Source organism: Culex pipiens, chromosome 1 (genome assembly GCF_016801865.2).
Source record: "Culex pipiens pallens isolate TS chromosome 1, TS_CPP_V2, whole genome shotgun sequence".
In the NCBI taxonomy this organism is placed as follows: domain Eukaryota; kingdom Metazoa; phylum Arthropoda; class Insecta; order Diptera; family Culicidae; genus Culex; species Culex pipiens.
In genome coordinates this window covers 105,859,340-105,875,008 of record NC_068937.1, presented here as the reverse complement: position 1 = coordinate 105,875,008, position 15,669 = coordinate 105,859,340, and the positions used below count along the sequence as shown (strand labels likewise).

General features: G+C 41.3%; 1 protein-coding gene across 1 annotated transcript in view; it reads left to right on the top strand.

Annotated features, from left to right (window-relative positions):
- The first annotated feature begins 6,037 nt into the window (after window positions 1-6,037).
- LOC120426702 (transcription factor cwo) overlaps window positions 6,038-15,669 on the top strand; it is a 35,776-nt gene continuing 26,144 nt past the window's right edge. The window contains exon 1 of the mRNA XM_039591482.2: window positions 6,038-7,526. Coding sequence (XP_039447416.1) covers window positions 7,468-7,526 — 59 coding nt within the window. The 5' untranslated portion in view covers window positions 6,038-7,467. The remainder of the gene's footprint in view (window positions 7,527-15,669) is intronic.

Genomic DNA, 15,669 nt, shown 5'->3' with positions numbered 1-15,669 from the left:
TTTTGAAAATAGTCGCAGTTATTTTTTTTTTAATTAGTGCACATGTTTGCTCACTTTTAAAATAAATATTTTTGAAAAGCTGAGAAAATTCTCTTTATTTTGCTTTTTTGAACTTTGTTGATACGACGCTTAGTTGCTGAGATATTGCCATGCAAAGATTTAAAAACAGGAAAATTGAGGTTTTCTAAGTCTTAACAGGTCTCACCCAAATAACCCACCATTTTCTAATGTCTATATCTCAGCAACTAATGGTCCGATTTTCAATGTTAAAATATGAAACATTCGTGAAATTTTCCGATCTTTCCGATAACAATATTTTATTTTTTTAAAATCAGGACTAACATTTCAAAAGGACGTAATATTGAATGTTTGGTCATTAGGTTGAAAAATTATTGCGACCAATATTTCGATTTTTTGAGAAAAACCGGTATTGATTCAAAAATACATAACTCGGTCAAAGTTTTTTTGCATATTCTGGAAATTTCTAAAAATTTGGCATTTGATGTCCTCTAAAACAAATATAAAAATAAAAAATAAACATAGAAGTACTATTGTTAATTTGATTTGGTTAACCGCGGTGGATTTTCTTGAAATAATTCGAACTGTCAAAAATCCACCAAAGCATCTACCGGTGGATACTTTTCTACCACAGTTTTTTGTGCGATCAATGTGGTAGATGCTTTGGTGGATTTTTGACAGTTCGAATTATTTCAAGAAAATCCACCGCGGTTAACCAAATCAAATTAACAATAGTACTAGTGTTTTTTGCAAATCAAGTTTTAGTGACAAAAAAATAAATTGGTTATCATTTATTTTCAGTGTAGTCCTTGTCCATACCTACAACTTTGCCGAAGACACCAAATCGATCAACAAATTCCTTCAAAAGATACAGATTTTTGAATTTTCATATATCATTTTTGTATGGACAGCTGCCAAATTTGTACTGGAAATTATATGGACAAACTAATGATGCAAAATGGCTTCTTTAGGCATTCCGAAGGCACCAAAAAAGTTTCAGCCGGATTAAAAAATACAAAAATTAAAATTTAGAAAATAAGACCTTTTTCGTAGAGAATTGCTCCTATGAGTTTACTGGTACATATCCGATTCTTCGGCTCCTTTTAAAAAAATCCAAGGTTTTTTTTTCAGGGTTTTGGCTGTAGCGGCAAAATAAAAGAAGAAACCCCCCAATGTTATTACAAATTTGGAAAGATAATTGAAATAAGATAAAAACGGGGGTTTTAAAGAAAACCTAGATGTTTGGGTATCAAAAGATCGGAAATTTTATGCCCTTTCCGATTCCACATAATTTGACTTGTGAATCGTGGACCGGTTCGGATGCCGGCGGATTTTCCGACGACGTAATTCCGGGTTGGTACGGAATTTCAACGATAAATCTATTCTTTTGATACAAAGACCCCCAAAAACGGTGTAATACCCACTCCAAAATGGTTATTTAGCAATTCTATGGTAATATATTGCTATTTAAATTTGCAAAATTAAGTTTAGATAAGTTTTACATAGAATTTGCATAAACTTTTATACTAAGTAGTTAGTAAACTTTGTATTCAATCCAAATTATTTTTTTAATCAGTCAAGGATGCCTATTTGGAGTTCATGGTGATTTGGCAATAAATAACTTTATTTGTGTTAATTTTCCGAAAGGTGTACAAACTTTTTTTGCAGCTTTTTTGATTTTTGTAATAGTATTTGTTATATAACCTTTTAAAGAAAAAATCTTTTCATGAGCTTTTTGTAGCAAAATGTTTGGCATGAGTTTCTGAACAAAACGTAATACTAGGTTTCTGTCAAGCTTTAAATTGTTTGCATGTTCCATCACAAAATGTACAAAGTGCCCAAGGGGTGTAAATACTTTTTTTGCATACTGTAGGTCACCCTAATGGCCAAACAAAAATCGAAGCAATAAAAAAAATAAGCATAAAGAGAATGTTAAATTTTTTCGTAAAATTTACGTATTCAGAAATGTAAGAAAACTCCTAATCACTTCGCTGAATCGGTTGATTTTTTTGTCGTTGTTCGTACGTTGTCCAAACACGAACAGGTCGCTGGAGGAGGCGCGCGGTGTCCGGCAGTAACCGCGGACAGCCGGTGGCGCAGGGAGGGGCGATAAAAATCATGTGCGGAATGTGTGATCCGCACCAAAAGTCACGTTATTTTCCACACGGCCCGTCGGCGACGCCTGTGTGTGTGCGTGTGTGTGTGTGTGTGTGTTGGATCAGTGCCCATCACAGTAGGCTAGTTAGCATCTCTCGTTGTTGTTGTTTTTGTTTGTACCGCGGTAGTACACATGCTAAAGGCGATTCTAACACACGACCAAAGCAGGCGGCTTGGTGGAAAGTTCGCGTGAGAGAGAGAGAGAGAGACGGCTTTCCGGGAGAGGGTTGGAGAGAATGTCTGATACTGCTTGGCAAACAACGTTGCCAGGCTGTCACAAGTGGTTTGGCTTGGGTTTGTGAGTGTGTGAGCTTTATGGAGATGCATGGTATTTTAGCAGATCTGCTGCTCCACTGATCGTAGAATTATTTGTAAACAACTAAAGTTTTTTCTTGAAAAGGATCTATAAGCTATGGGATTTCCTATGTTTATAGGACCGTTCCAAATAGAACTCAAGAATTAACTCTAAGGTAACTTTACAAAAGGACGAAATATTTGGCGTTTCCAAATAATGTCCTATTGAAAAATACCATAGATCTAATTGATATACGTAAAGTAAACTTTTTCATTGACCGATGAAGAGTAGCGGGCCGAATTTTAAAAGTGGAATCAGTGACAATTTTATTTCTCAACTTAAAGTTAACATGTTGAGGTTAATGTTTACATTCCAGAAGAGAAAAGATCACCAGCTGTGTTGGTCTAATTGATACTATAACACAGACTCCGATTGATGTTATAACACAGACTAATTATAGCTATTGAATTCTTCATATTTAAACATAAAATGATTCCTAAGTTGGGTTTTTACCTAAGGAAGCGAGTCAGGGGAGTATCCCTAATGTAAATTTGTTTACAACTGTCCCCCTGACACCTTATAATTTTTCATAGCATGTAACAAGTCCTTATAAACATATTCCAGATTTGCAGTTAACGGCACTTCCAGGCTATTGGACGACCTAGCATTCAACTTTCAAAAATTTAAGCAAAAAGTATCACAAATGTTACAGGCATGATGTAAAAAAATGCAGTATATCGAATCTCGAAAATTTGTAGGTCCATAGTATTAATTTAGAGCAAATCATAACGTAATTAAGGGTAAGAATTTTGTCCAGCTACCTATTTCTTGTTGCATGGTCTTATTTAGCTTTCTTTGACTTTTCAACTACAAACTGTTGCCATCCCATTCAAAAAGCATTTTTTTGGCTATATTAAGTACACAGCTTAAGATAAGCGTGGTATTTTGACTTTACACTAGACCGTCAAGTCATTGTTTCCTTTCAACCACCAAGCGATAACACGTTATCAGCAGCACAGTTTTTCGACTTTCCTCAGTAGACAGAGATCACGTTTCGCTCTACGTGTAGTGTCTCCGGTTCACCACCACCACCATCACCACTATCGCCGCCACAACCATTTGGGGCCGGGCACTTATCAATGAACGAAGACGACTTGGTGATTCGCTCACGCGCGAGGGCGCACCATCCTCTCTTGGGAGAGTGCTTTGGAGGTTCTCTAGAGAAACGTTGATTTGCCTTCCTCACTGAGGGTAATCCTGCTTTAAAATAAAACTTGGTATAAAAACATTCTGGCGTTGCAACGTCACGAAATTTTTCACTTTTTTGTAAAATGACTCGTATGATATCAAAACCATTCCAAAACTTAAATGTTATTACAGATTCGGAATGAAAATTAATTTTTTTACAAGTAGTGACTATGGAAAACACGTTTAAAGTCGAACTTTTCATTTGCCATATCGAATTCTCCGTGATGTTGCAACGGAGTGAGAAATATCGAAATTTCGACCCTTTTTGGTTTATTACAAATTAATAACTCATGTTTTAGTTATGATAAACATTCGTCATTGTTTATCCAGCAGCGATTAATGACTGGACCAATAGAAAAACGAATAAATATTTAAAATGTTCGACCTGTCAGCCAAAACGTGTCGTTTTTGTCGCTGGAGAATGTGTCAACCGTTTTTTGTGCTGTATTTGCAAAAGTTTTGTCAAGTTTTCTCGATCAGATTTTTATAAAACCGGTCGCTTGTTTTTCATCGCCGAACGAATCCAAGTCAATCATTCACGAGCGAATACGACTCGCTAGCTGCCATCGTCTTGGTCAATCGCTTCACAAAGCGATACAAATACTTCGTGAATTTCTTTGCCAACTCCGTTCGTCGACCCGAGTCACAAACGAATATGCTTAAAGAGGAGAGAACCTAACACAAAACCTCACTTGGCCCGCACTACCACAGTATTCGGGACTGCAGCAATCAAATTCAACCAAACTTCGGGACAATGCACAGAATGGTCAACTAAACAAAACGTGTTTGTTATTGTCTACATGGCGTGCTCTGTTTATTGTGTATTCAAGCACAGACAAACAGACATGAAAGTCGAAGTTGCTAAGTTGTCCCAAAAATGCAACGGATTTTTTTTTAATTCGAAAAGCATGGTTTATACTTTTTGGAATCAGCTTTAGTGGTGCCCTTGTGTCCAGCACAGTGACAGCTCTCATAAAAGCTATCATTTCCCAGGTTGTTAGTTGTAATTGTAATTGTAATTTATTTGGTAACGATATCCTGTTAGTAAACACTTTGTATCATATGTTTGTATATGTATATGGTGTATATGTATATGTTTGCCGACACGTGTTTTTTTCTGAACGAAATCGATCTACACAAAATCAAGCTGCTTCAGGGTCGTTCCTTCGGCGTGGCCAAGCCCAAGAAGAGCACAGGTTGCTTCCTTCCGTTCATCCTTCGAGCCTGTGGCACCTCTCCGACCCCATAGTGTCCTGTGTATGATGCATCTGTCTTTACGTGTGGGCGAATTCAAATGAAAATTACAACTCAATTCGTCTCGATTGCTGTTTTTTTTTTTTTTCAAATAAAATTCTACACAGGCAAAGAAAAGTCCCAGAAGAACTTCATGCGAAGTTCACGTGCTGGAGTGTTTTAAAATCTTTAATTATTTAAATCAAAAAGTGATTTATGTTTGATAGATGTTACGGAGATGTTTCGATACAGTATCCAACAAAGTCTAAATGTTTACTTGGTATCGTTGTTTATTAACGGAATGTTGGTATCGTTGTTCACACCTCAAGATCATTTTTAAAACATTGTCATTGTTCCTGTCATTGTCCAATTAAAAAAAAACACTTGGTTTATGCATTGGCCTTTTGACCCCGACATTAGAAACCTGTTCGGAGAAAATGATTACAAAGCAAGTTAAACGGGAAGAATAGATATAAACGAGAGTTGTTCTTTTGCTCACTGTCTTGCCCTATACGTATACTGATGACAAGACAAGGACAAGATGGTTCAGAACGGGTTGGTAATGAGTGAGTGATCAGTTTACGATATGAATCTAAGTAAAAAGTAGTAAATCTTTCCCAGTTCCTGAGGGGAACACCCTTGAAGAGTATCGGGGCCGGCATTTACAAAGCTGATTCAGTGGCAGTTTTATACTCAACTAATGTTAACATGTTAAGGTGAATGTTAACATTCCATAGGTCGCCTTCCTAAGGTGTCGTTGATAAGGTCCAGCTTGTGACGATGCATTACCTTCCCTTTACTAATCAATCGAATCTAGAAGAGAAACGATCACCAGTTGTGTTGGTCCGAGCCGGGATTTGAACCCCGATCTACCGCTTACGAGGCGGAAGCGTTACCACTAGGCTACATGACTCGGTCTAAGCTTGATAAATATGTGTTTAAAAAAATGTAAAATTTAAGTTTCCAGAGAATTTCTCAGACTGTGTTCAAGAAAGAGAGAGAGAGAGCGCGGTTCTTTTCGCACTGGCGCGGCCGCGTGCCTGGGCTGGCTGGCTGGCTGGTATTTTAACAATTACACTAGCGGGATCCAATTTCTCTCGGTCAGTCAGTCAGAGTCAATCAAACGTTGCAGACGAAAGGCGCTCTTGGAGCAAGTACCAGTCAGTACCTAGCAGCCGGCCCAGGCCCCATTCATAACAAATTCAACGTGACCGTGTGTATGGTGTGGTGTTTGGGGGTCTTTTGAAGGAGTGTATATCCGCACATTTCCTGCCCTTAAGTTTGGCTGTGGTAGCAGAGCAGCAGTTGGTGAGCCGGAAAGGAAATTCGTTCAACCAGAGCTAATTCGGTGTGTCGTTTTTCACGATTTTCGAGACAAATTCGCTGTTAATTGCTAAAATTAGCGAGTTTCGATATCACTACGAGCAGTGTCATCTTTGGGGTGTGCTTCGACGGCTGAGAGGAAATCGATACGTGTGATTCTCGTCGTGGAAAATCAAGGCAGAAAAAATAAGTTAAAATAAAGAGTAAAGTGCCGGTCAGAGAAGAGTCACGACACTCGGTAGTGTGCGGGAAAGTGTGTGACAAAACGGTGTGAGCGTTCGGATAAAGGTGTTGGTGTTGTACAGGTCCGACACGAGTTTGATTCATCACTCGGCGACGTCGACGTCGACCCAAGTGTTGGAAAACGTGATTCTGCCTAGCGGCGCAGTTTCATATATGCATAAATACTTTGTGAATTCGAGCGTGAAATACGTGATCAAGTAAAAGTGTCGAAGATCAAGTTCAGAGCGTGACTCAAGTGGGTTGAACTTGATCCTTGGGTGGTGGTCGTAGCAAAGTAATTCGGTGAAGAAACACCAACAGTTTGTCCCGGTTTTACGTGTGCGAGCTACTACAAAACAACTAATTACATGTGTAAATTAGCAAGCACGAAGAATTCGATCCTGCACGACAACAAGAAACGTGTCCGGCTTTTCTTCCGCAAGCCACGTTACACGCACTATTGCTCGGTTTGGTACATTATAGAATCGGCAGCGGCCGCGGCAGAGAAGAAGTCGTTCAACGGCGCAGATCGACGGGCACGGATCAACTAAGTCTCTCTCGCACAAGAACCCAGTAAGTGCTTTGTGTGCTTTGAGTGCCCACAGGACTTCCTAGTCCGAACCTTCGCCACATACAACTCTACCCACGTCGGAGTTGGCTGTACCCACAGCAACCGGTTCTACACCGCGAGCTTTATATAACTCCCTGAGATCCCGAAGAGCGAGCGCGCGCGTACGCCCTAAGCAGTGCTACAGTGTTTCGTCGCAAGCAAGCATTCTCAGTGTCGATATAGTGTCGTCGACGACGTAGCAGGCTGTGTGGTACGTTCTGCTCGATCGCGCGTGGAAAACACCGTGTCGGTCACTGCCTTCCGAGGCGAACAAGAAGAAGAATAAACTTGGAGGACTAGGAAGTGCCAAAATAGTGTCGAGACTTCAAGACAGAGGTTGGACAGTTCGCAGTGATCAAACATGGAAGGCTACTGGGAAGCGGCCAACGGTCACGCACCGCATCCTGTCAAATATGAGAGGTAAGTTCGGTGGCGATCGCGCAAAAATAGAGTGACGCCAAACCGTCACCACCCCCGCCAAAATAAAAAAAAAATGCTCCTCAAATTCTTGACCTCTAGCAAGGTTGCGCGCGTAAGGTGTCTCGTTGTTGCATTGTTTACCAGCGATTACTCGAGAAGCACAGAGTCAATCTTTTTTTTAGCCCGTAAATTTCAAGTAATTTTTGCAGCGGCTTTTATTCGCGAGATTCTATTTTCTGTTCTGGTGTGGTATTTCACACTTATTGTCGGCGGACTATAATTATCTGGCCGAAAAGGTTTGCAGAGTGGCGCGCCTGTTGGCGACAAGGAATGAATTCTGTGTAATTTGACCATTCGTTTAGGTATTATGAAAACTGATTTGAAACATTGTCGAAAAAATGGCTAAAAAAATTTAAAAACTTTTAGGTAATAACATTAATCTTCAAGATTTTCTGATTAAATGAAAAAATAAATCGTTTTTTAATGTGAAAAAAATCCTGCAAAAACAAAGTGTGCTCCAAAACTGTTACCGTCATCTGGAATCTGGAACGGTTTTTAGCCTTGTTACTGAAAAAGTGCTTTAAAACCTGCTGTCTCTATTCAAACTTCGTTATTTAGTGGGAAAACTCCACTAGAAACTACGATTATTACAGTCGACGCTCTGGTCGACTATAGTCGATCATCGCAATGTCAGTTTGACACCCCTATCTATGGTTTCTCGAGTCCCGTCTAACTGCATAATTCGATGCCCTTCTTGTGTGTAGTCCAATCCAATACTCGCTGACTGGCAGCGAAATTATGAGAAAGTATAGTTTGTATCAGATTTGGGATAGGCTTATTCCGAGGTATTCGGCATCGTCTGGCCCCACCTAAACCAGAGAGAAGGGAAAACACACAAAAAAAACAAAGCAAAAACCAGACGGGTTCTCGAAGTATCTTCAAAGTTACGATGCCATCAGGCAAAACAGGCATCAATCAGAATATTCAATGATTGTTGAAAAGTATAATTTCAGTTTGGATATTTCTCACCGAGTTTCTGGAATATCTAGGAATTCCAGTTGCGCTCACGAGCCTCTATCACGGGCAGCTCGATCATATTTCTGCTGATCGGACACACATTCTGGCATACAGATTCGCTGGCCATTCTTTGATGCTCTCCTTGCCCAATATTCTTACTAGCTCGATGGATCTCTCCCTTGTTTCAAATATATTCTCCGGTTGTCTATCTTTTCACTTTGCATGGCTTTCATAAACATTATTCTTTACGATTGAAACAATTAACTTTTTTTTTTCAGCGGAATATTGAATAAGGCGTAAATGTAACATCCAACGGCTTGTGTTCAGATGACACTCAAAATCATAACACTCTCATCTCATTTGCTACAGTGCATTGATAGTTACGATCAGCGTGCTTAATTCTGACCCCACAGATTTACACAAAGTACAAGCTTCTAATCACACGCCACAAATCTACTCGACCACTCTCTGCGAGGGATTCGATGGTTAAATTCTTGTTCTGCGCCAAGCCGTGAGCCGGAATTCATTGCGCCGTTTTCCGGCTCTGGTCTCCAAGCTGGAATGCGAATCGAACCAAGCCGTAAAAGGGAGAGGGGGTCCGCCAAATGGAACGAACGAACGTGTTTGCCGCGTGGAAACGTGATAGCTTTGTTAGTTAGTTGATCTAACCCTTGGCGCAGCGATGGAGCGTATGTAACGTTGAACCGTCTAATTGGCGCGCCAAAGGTTAGTGCCTTCCGGCGTCGCAGTTAGCATTTGCTGGATCATTGAGTGGCTGCACACACCAGTTCTCATCGCTTGCTACGCCCCGCGATCGTTTCAAACTGGGAGACACTGTGGGAACTGCCGGAGTTCTGGAATTATCACGTGATCGACATGTGGGATCGCGTAGTTTGCTATTCGCTGTACCTTTATAGACCAGTTGCATGCTACCACGTGTCGGCGTAGCGCAGCGGCGTTTGAATTTTACACCGGAAAGCCCATGTAGCGCTTTATCAGAGCCAGACGGCTGGTTCAGTCGTCGTGTTGGAGCAGTTTTGTGATTGTACTTTTTTGCGCAACGAGACGGTTGTTTATGATGTGTTGTCACGAGAGTATTTTTTAACAGGAGGATGTATATTAAGGAGATTTAGTTTCATTTTCAATTCCAGTTTAAATTGCTATTCAGTAAATACCCAATTCACAATGTGTTTAACTTTAAAATTTAATTAAAATTAACACTAAACAATTAATAAAAATAAGTTAAACGTTCTATTTTTTACACAATTGCTATAAAAAGGAGACAGGAAACAATTTCATTTTTATAAATAACATATAAAAAACATTCGATCAAACACTTTTGAACAAATATTAAATCTTTTCTTTAAAATACGAGAGAATTACTCGACTGTCGTGACACCGTTTTACGTTGTTTTACCTTGCGTTTTACTCATTTGTATTAGAAATGCATTTTTATTACGAATTTATGATCTAGTTACCATGTGAGGAAATAAAACCACTTAGGTATAATTTTGTGACCCTTCAAGGATGTTTTTGCAATACAAAAAGAAGTCGCTTTAAAATGATATCCATAATTATTTCATCCTCATTTTAACATTGTTGAGAGGTACTTAAATTTTGTTCAACTGCTGGTATTTCATTACAGGGTTCTCAGATCTTTGACTCGTAATCGATTACATTTTTCAAATACATATTTGGCTATTTGGCAGCACAATTCTATAAGATTTACGATTTAGACAAATTTTGGATGAAAAGTACAAAAGTACAGGGTGTGACTGTCATTTTTTTTAAAATACAAAATTTTCTTGAAAGTTGACTAAAATAGCAAAAAGGTAACAATCCTGGTTCAAAAAAATGAATTTCTTATGTTTTATAAACAATCACGTGAAATGATTAAGAAAATTAGATTTTTCGTCTAGTAAAAAAATGTTTTCTTAGTAAAGATTCAATATTTGTGGGTAAAAGTAAAAATATTCCTGTAAATTTGAACATAATCTTGACAGTTTGTTTTCGGTATAATTTTCTTCAGTTTGGTAAATTTGTTTTTAAAGAACCCTTCATTCAGACGACTTTGGCTGAAAATGGCAAACTATAAGTACAGTTAGACCGGAAGCAACGTTCTTCAACGGTCTTGTTGACAAAATAGCGAAAACCCTCGACCAAATAAACACTCATCAATCGTTTATAAGCCGGACTTGAAGTACCTGGCACTATGCGGTTTGCTTACTAAACCAACGTCCCCAAAGTACACGCTCTGGGCGGCTTTAGCATCAGCAGTTCCGCGAATCTAACGGAAAACCCAAACGGCACTTACCAACACGTGTGTGCGCAATGCATCAGCTGCTACCCGCGTTCGGTTTGGTGGAAATGCATTCTCTGCAAATTGTCATGATGATGATAGAATTGAAGCTTTTTACCCTCTCGTACACACTTACACACACGAACAAACACGTGCAAACTCTTGCGCACTTGAGTCCGCACTTACACTTACACTTGTTGATAACAAACACTTGGCCGGTTGGGTTCGTACCCCTCGAGAGAGTTCGGTGGAAATTTGCCTACGTGACTTCGCCGCAAGTTCCGATCGCGTCCCGATTTACGGCCTTTTTTCTGCTGAATAGAGCTCACTTTGTGGACGGTTGTGTGCGGATGGTGCTGGGTTTGTTTGTGTGAGAGAACTTGAACGTGGTGTATTTTTTTTTTGCCATGGCGCTGTTGTTGGTAGCGATGATGGATAGACGGTACGGTTACTCGCAGTTGATGCCCGTTCCGCGATACGGAGTTGGTTGCCGTAGCTAAGCCGCAGCTAAGCCAGATCACGCGATCCATCTTACTAATCATCGGCGTTGTCGTCATCACTGGTACTAAGCAGGTTCAGACCAAAATACTCACTAAATATTTAGTTTTAGTCGGTGATCCAGAGCTTGTGATAACTTTGGATCAGACATGCATCGGCACTATGAGCTCTTTTTAAAAGCACTCAGCTTGTTCTAGATGGCATTTTCGTTTAAAGCAATTTTATGCTTGTTGCTAGGTAAAAATCTCTTGTTTTTGGCTTGAATAATGTGTAGAAAACATTGGTTCATTGAAAAACCCGATTTTAGCTATATTTTCATGTAAATGTTCTCTTAAGCTCTCAAGAAGAACTTCTTAAAAGCTCTTTGAGTGCAATTAAGAGTTCTTAACCTATATCTCAGTTGGGTTTCAAAATAATCTCTCAAGGTCTTCGGGAGCCTAAAAGACAAGCGTAATTAGCGTATACTAATCACTGGCAAAACATGCTGGGTATCTTCTAAGTGAAATGCCAAACAAGTTCTTCTAAAAGAGGAGTTAGAGCGGATGCATGTCTGCTTTGTATTCGGACTGAAATATATACGTGGGTATGTGAAACATTTGTTTTTGGTTTAGGACTTGGAATACTTTTGAATTAGTGAAAATATGAAGATTCTGATTATTAATTCCGCTTGATATTGTTCTCATCCGAACCAAACTCTGCTGACATTAAGTGCTTACGAAGCAACTGTCATCCGCTATCAGCTTTTCTACTAATCAATGGTTGATATTCTCCACCTTCTCCACCCATCGCGTCACTAATACATCTTCATATTGAAAGAGATTGCAGAGAATGATTGCACGCTGGTTCTCCGCTACCAATAAAAGCTCGTTGCGCATTGAGTAATGAAATAGACTCTCAAGCATAGGACTGCGGATCAAATCTAGAGTTTTTTTTGATTAGGTCCTATAAACATATGAAAGACAATAGTTTATTGGTCCTTTTCAAAAAAAACTCTGGAAATATTGGTATAAGCATAAGCATAAGCATAAGAAGTTCCCACCGCGGAAGATGAGTGAACTATCTTTCCTCGTTTCGCAACTTTTTAAAGGCCCCCTAATCATGCTGATCAATACCGGCGCCAGCTACGACCAGTGGTAGAGATGTGGATGGGAATGTTAGTCCAATACGTGAGTGATAGAGACCGCCCAATCGACTGCATCTCCGACAAAGTATCACGTAAGTTTTGAGTGGGTTAGTAGATGGGTCTGAATATCGGTATTAGCTTTTTTGTGTTTATGAGCTGAAACTACTTCAGTCAGAACTTCAGTCTAAATTGTCAGAGAATTTGATCGCTCCCGTACGGGTGTACCGTATTCGTTATCGTAACTTTGGTGTCAATATTTGTTCTGGACCTTTCCCCTCCCAGTCCAATCAACCGACTCTGATGGCGACCACTCCCTCTGCTCATCATCACCACACACGACGCGTTTGCGTGACACAATCGCGCTGCAAACCTCTTTCGCAACAGAAAATAAAGATTTTATTTTCGCATCGATGGGGCCAGCACTAGATGCTGCAATAGGCCCCAACGCAACAACAAAATGTCACGTTCGAGAATACCTCCGTCGAAGACGCGTGAGGAATCGAAGATGATGGAGGGGGCGCGGACACTATCCGGAGGATTTGCGATTTCACGCGTTCTTTCTCTAAAAAAAAAGTTCTAGAAAAACCAGCCCGGGAGCATGTTGACAGCTCCCATACAAACTGAGCGTACCTCTTTTTGTGGGCCCAGTGGGCCTAAGATGGCGGCCTTTGATATTATCTAGCCAATTTTTTGAAAATGGCGAATAGTTTAAATAAATATAGTTTTTGCCTTGTTTCGGTTTAAAACGACAATATAAGCAGTTTGGTATCATTTTTGTAAAAAACTTGTTTACAGATACGCCACGTCCAAATATAAGTCTAGAACAGTTGAAAAGAGCGTGTCGCGAAAGCCGTCACGAAAAAAAAGTTTCCCATGCAAATTTTGAGTTGCGTAATTAATGGGCGGATCCGACGAGGCCCACTGGCCATCTGTCGGTGAATACGCGCAACTCACGAAAACTGTCAGCTTAGGGTCCGGCTGAGAAAAACAGATCCCACAATGTGGCGCCTACCCGGCGCGGTCCGTCCGGCCGACCTGCCTAGAAGTTTTTATTGATCTCGACATGTTATTCACTGTAATAAAAGCATGATTTCATTTTTAGCACGTGTCTGGCGCAAAACAGCGACGCAGAGGGAAGCGAAGAACCAAGCAAAAGTTTAGTGCCTCGAGTCACGAAAGAAGGTCACGTATCACGTGATTTCGTGCCACTTTTCTCCGAATGTGGCAACAACAACTTGATGGTGATAGACGCCGCCGCCGCCGGAGTTCCTCGGTCGCGAAAAATAACCCGTGTCTTTGCGCCAGAGAGAGGCACAATCACAGACAAACGGAGGTGGAACTTGGAGCGGTTATGTGGTTCACCTCTTTGCTGATTGGCCTTAGCTGTGACTTGAACCAAGGCTTCAATGTGAATAAACATAGAGGTAACCTCAACTTGGACGCGTTAACTGTCAAATCGAGAGCGTGGATGAAGAGTCTATTAAATGACAGCTTACCAGAAAAAGTTCTAAATTTGAATAAAGCCTGCAACTTGTCTGTGGCGAAACGATGAGCTAACGAACCGGTCAGCATCATCGCCGGTCCGTGCACCCGTACCGACCAAAGGAAGGGAGGGACCGTGACGACGATGATGGTGATATTGATTTTTGTCGCCATCTAGTGGCACTATCTCGCAGAGAAGTGTATTAAAAATAGTAGAGCAGCGATCTAATTCAGCGTTCGACAGCTGCTGCACCCTATATAGCTGAATGATATGACTGTTTGGCGCTCGGCGGCGCATCGAACTCTCGCCAAAACATGGCGGCGGCTGAATCGGATCGAACCGTGCCAAAAATACCCGGTGCCAAATCGAACCTGTACCAGCGCAGCGGCGTGCTCACTCGGGCCGCGATCAACGACGCGATTAGACGGCGAAATGATCGCTTCGAACGCGAATAAATCCGGTCGCAAGTGGCGAGGTGGGGAGAGAGCGCTGCCTCCGCCGCCATGATTGAGCAGCTTGTGATCGCCGTTTGGGTTAAAATTTTCGGCGGTATGTTTTGGTATTTTGTTGTTTCCCATCCCATTTCTGCGCGCTCATGCTTTAGCGCTATTTTCGCGGCACGGGTTGTTTGGTTTTTTTATTTTTTGCTCGTTGGGTGACTCTCGAAACGATTCAGGTTTTATTTTTAGCTCCCCAATTTTCTCACCGCGCGGTCGAAGCGATCGATCAACAACACGTTTGGTCAGTTTCTCGAGAGTTTTTGGTTGCGGGTGAATGATATTCTCGTTTTGTGCCCCGCTATCGCCGGGTTCGTGAGGAACGGTTCAACCGTGAAGCTTGCTCACAACACGTTCGTCAGCTGACGTAAATGAGAGATGTTTACGAGTTGACGAACTCGGCGAGCGCCAGCTACCGAAAGGCGCTCCGATTGCTTCTAATTTTGTTTGTCGATCGGAAATTTTCTGTTATTTTAGGGGTTTTGCTTTTTCAACTGTCCCGAAAACAATCGGCCATTAGAGTGTGTGGGCGTCAAAAGCACGCACCTGTCACGCGCAATCCCTGTCATGTGACGCCCCCGCTAGGTGGATTCCTGGCCGCCACCCTGTTTGGATCGAAACCGGAAAAGCGTGAACATGGCCTTGAACGTCCAATATACTGTTCAAACAAGCTACTTGGTACACACACACACACACTCATTGCGTCGTGTTCGTGACATTCGCTCGTCATCGCAGTCGGCTGTGCCGCCTCGGTTTCCGTTCCCTCGGCTACTAGGATTTCTATTTTCGTCTTGGCCTGCCCCTCGGTCGACCCTTTCCACCAGTGTTCAACTTCCAGCGCGCCACATTTCGCCAAATTCCACGCCGCCTTCGTCTCGCCGTTAAACGGCGCGTCGCCCCCTCCTGTTGATGTCAGTAGAGTCACATTGCGGCGGTATGGTTTTTTTTTTCGTTATTTGCGTCACGTTTTCATCACGCGAACACCCCAACGGACCATCAGCACTAAAGTGTTGTTGGTTCGGTGGGCAAGTTGTTTCACGAAGCCGGGCTTATAAATAGCACTAAAGCAATTTCCTTTTGGCTTGTGCTGTTTCGAAAATAACTTTCTTCACGACGCTTAATGTTTTGGTTTTGCGTGTAAGGTTACCGGGTCGTGCTGAATAATGAGTGCGCGCGCTCATTTCGATCACTATCTCTGATGTTAAGTCAGACGTGACGTAGCCAAA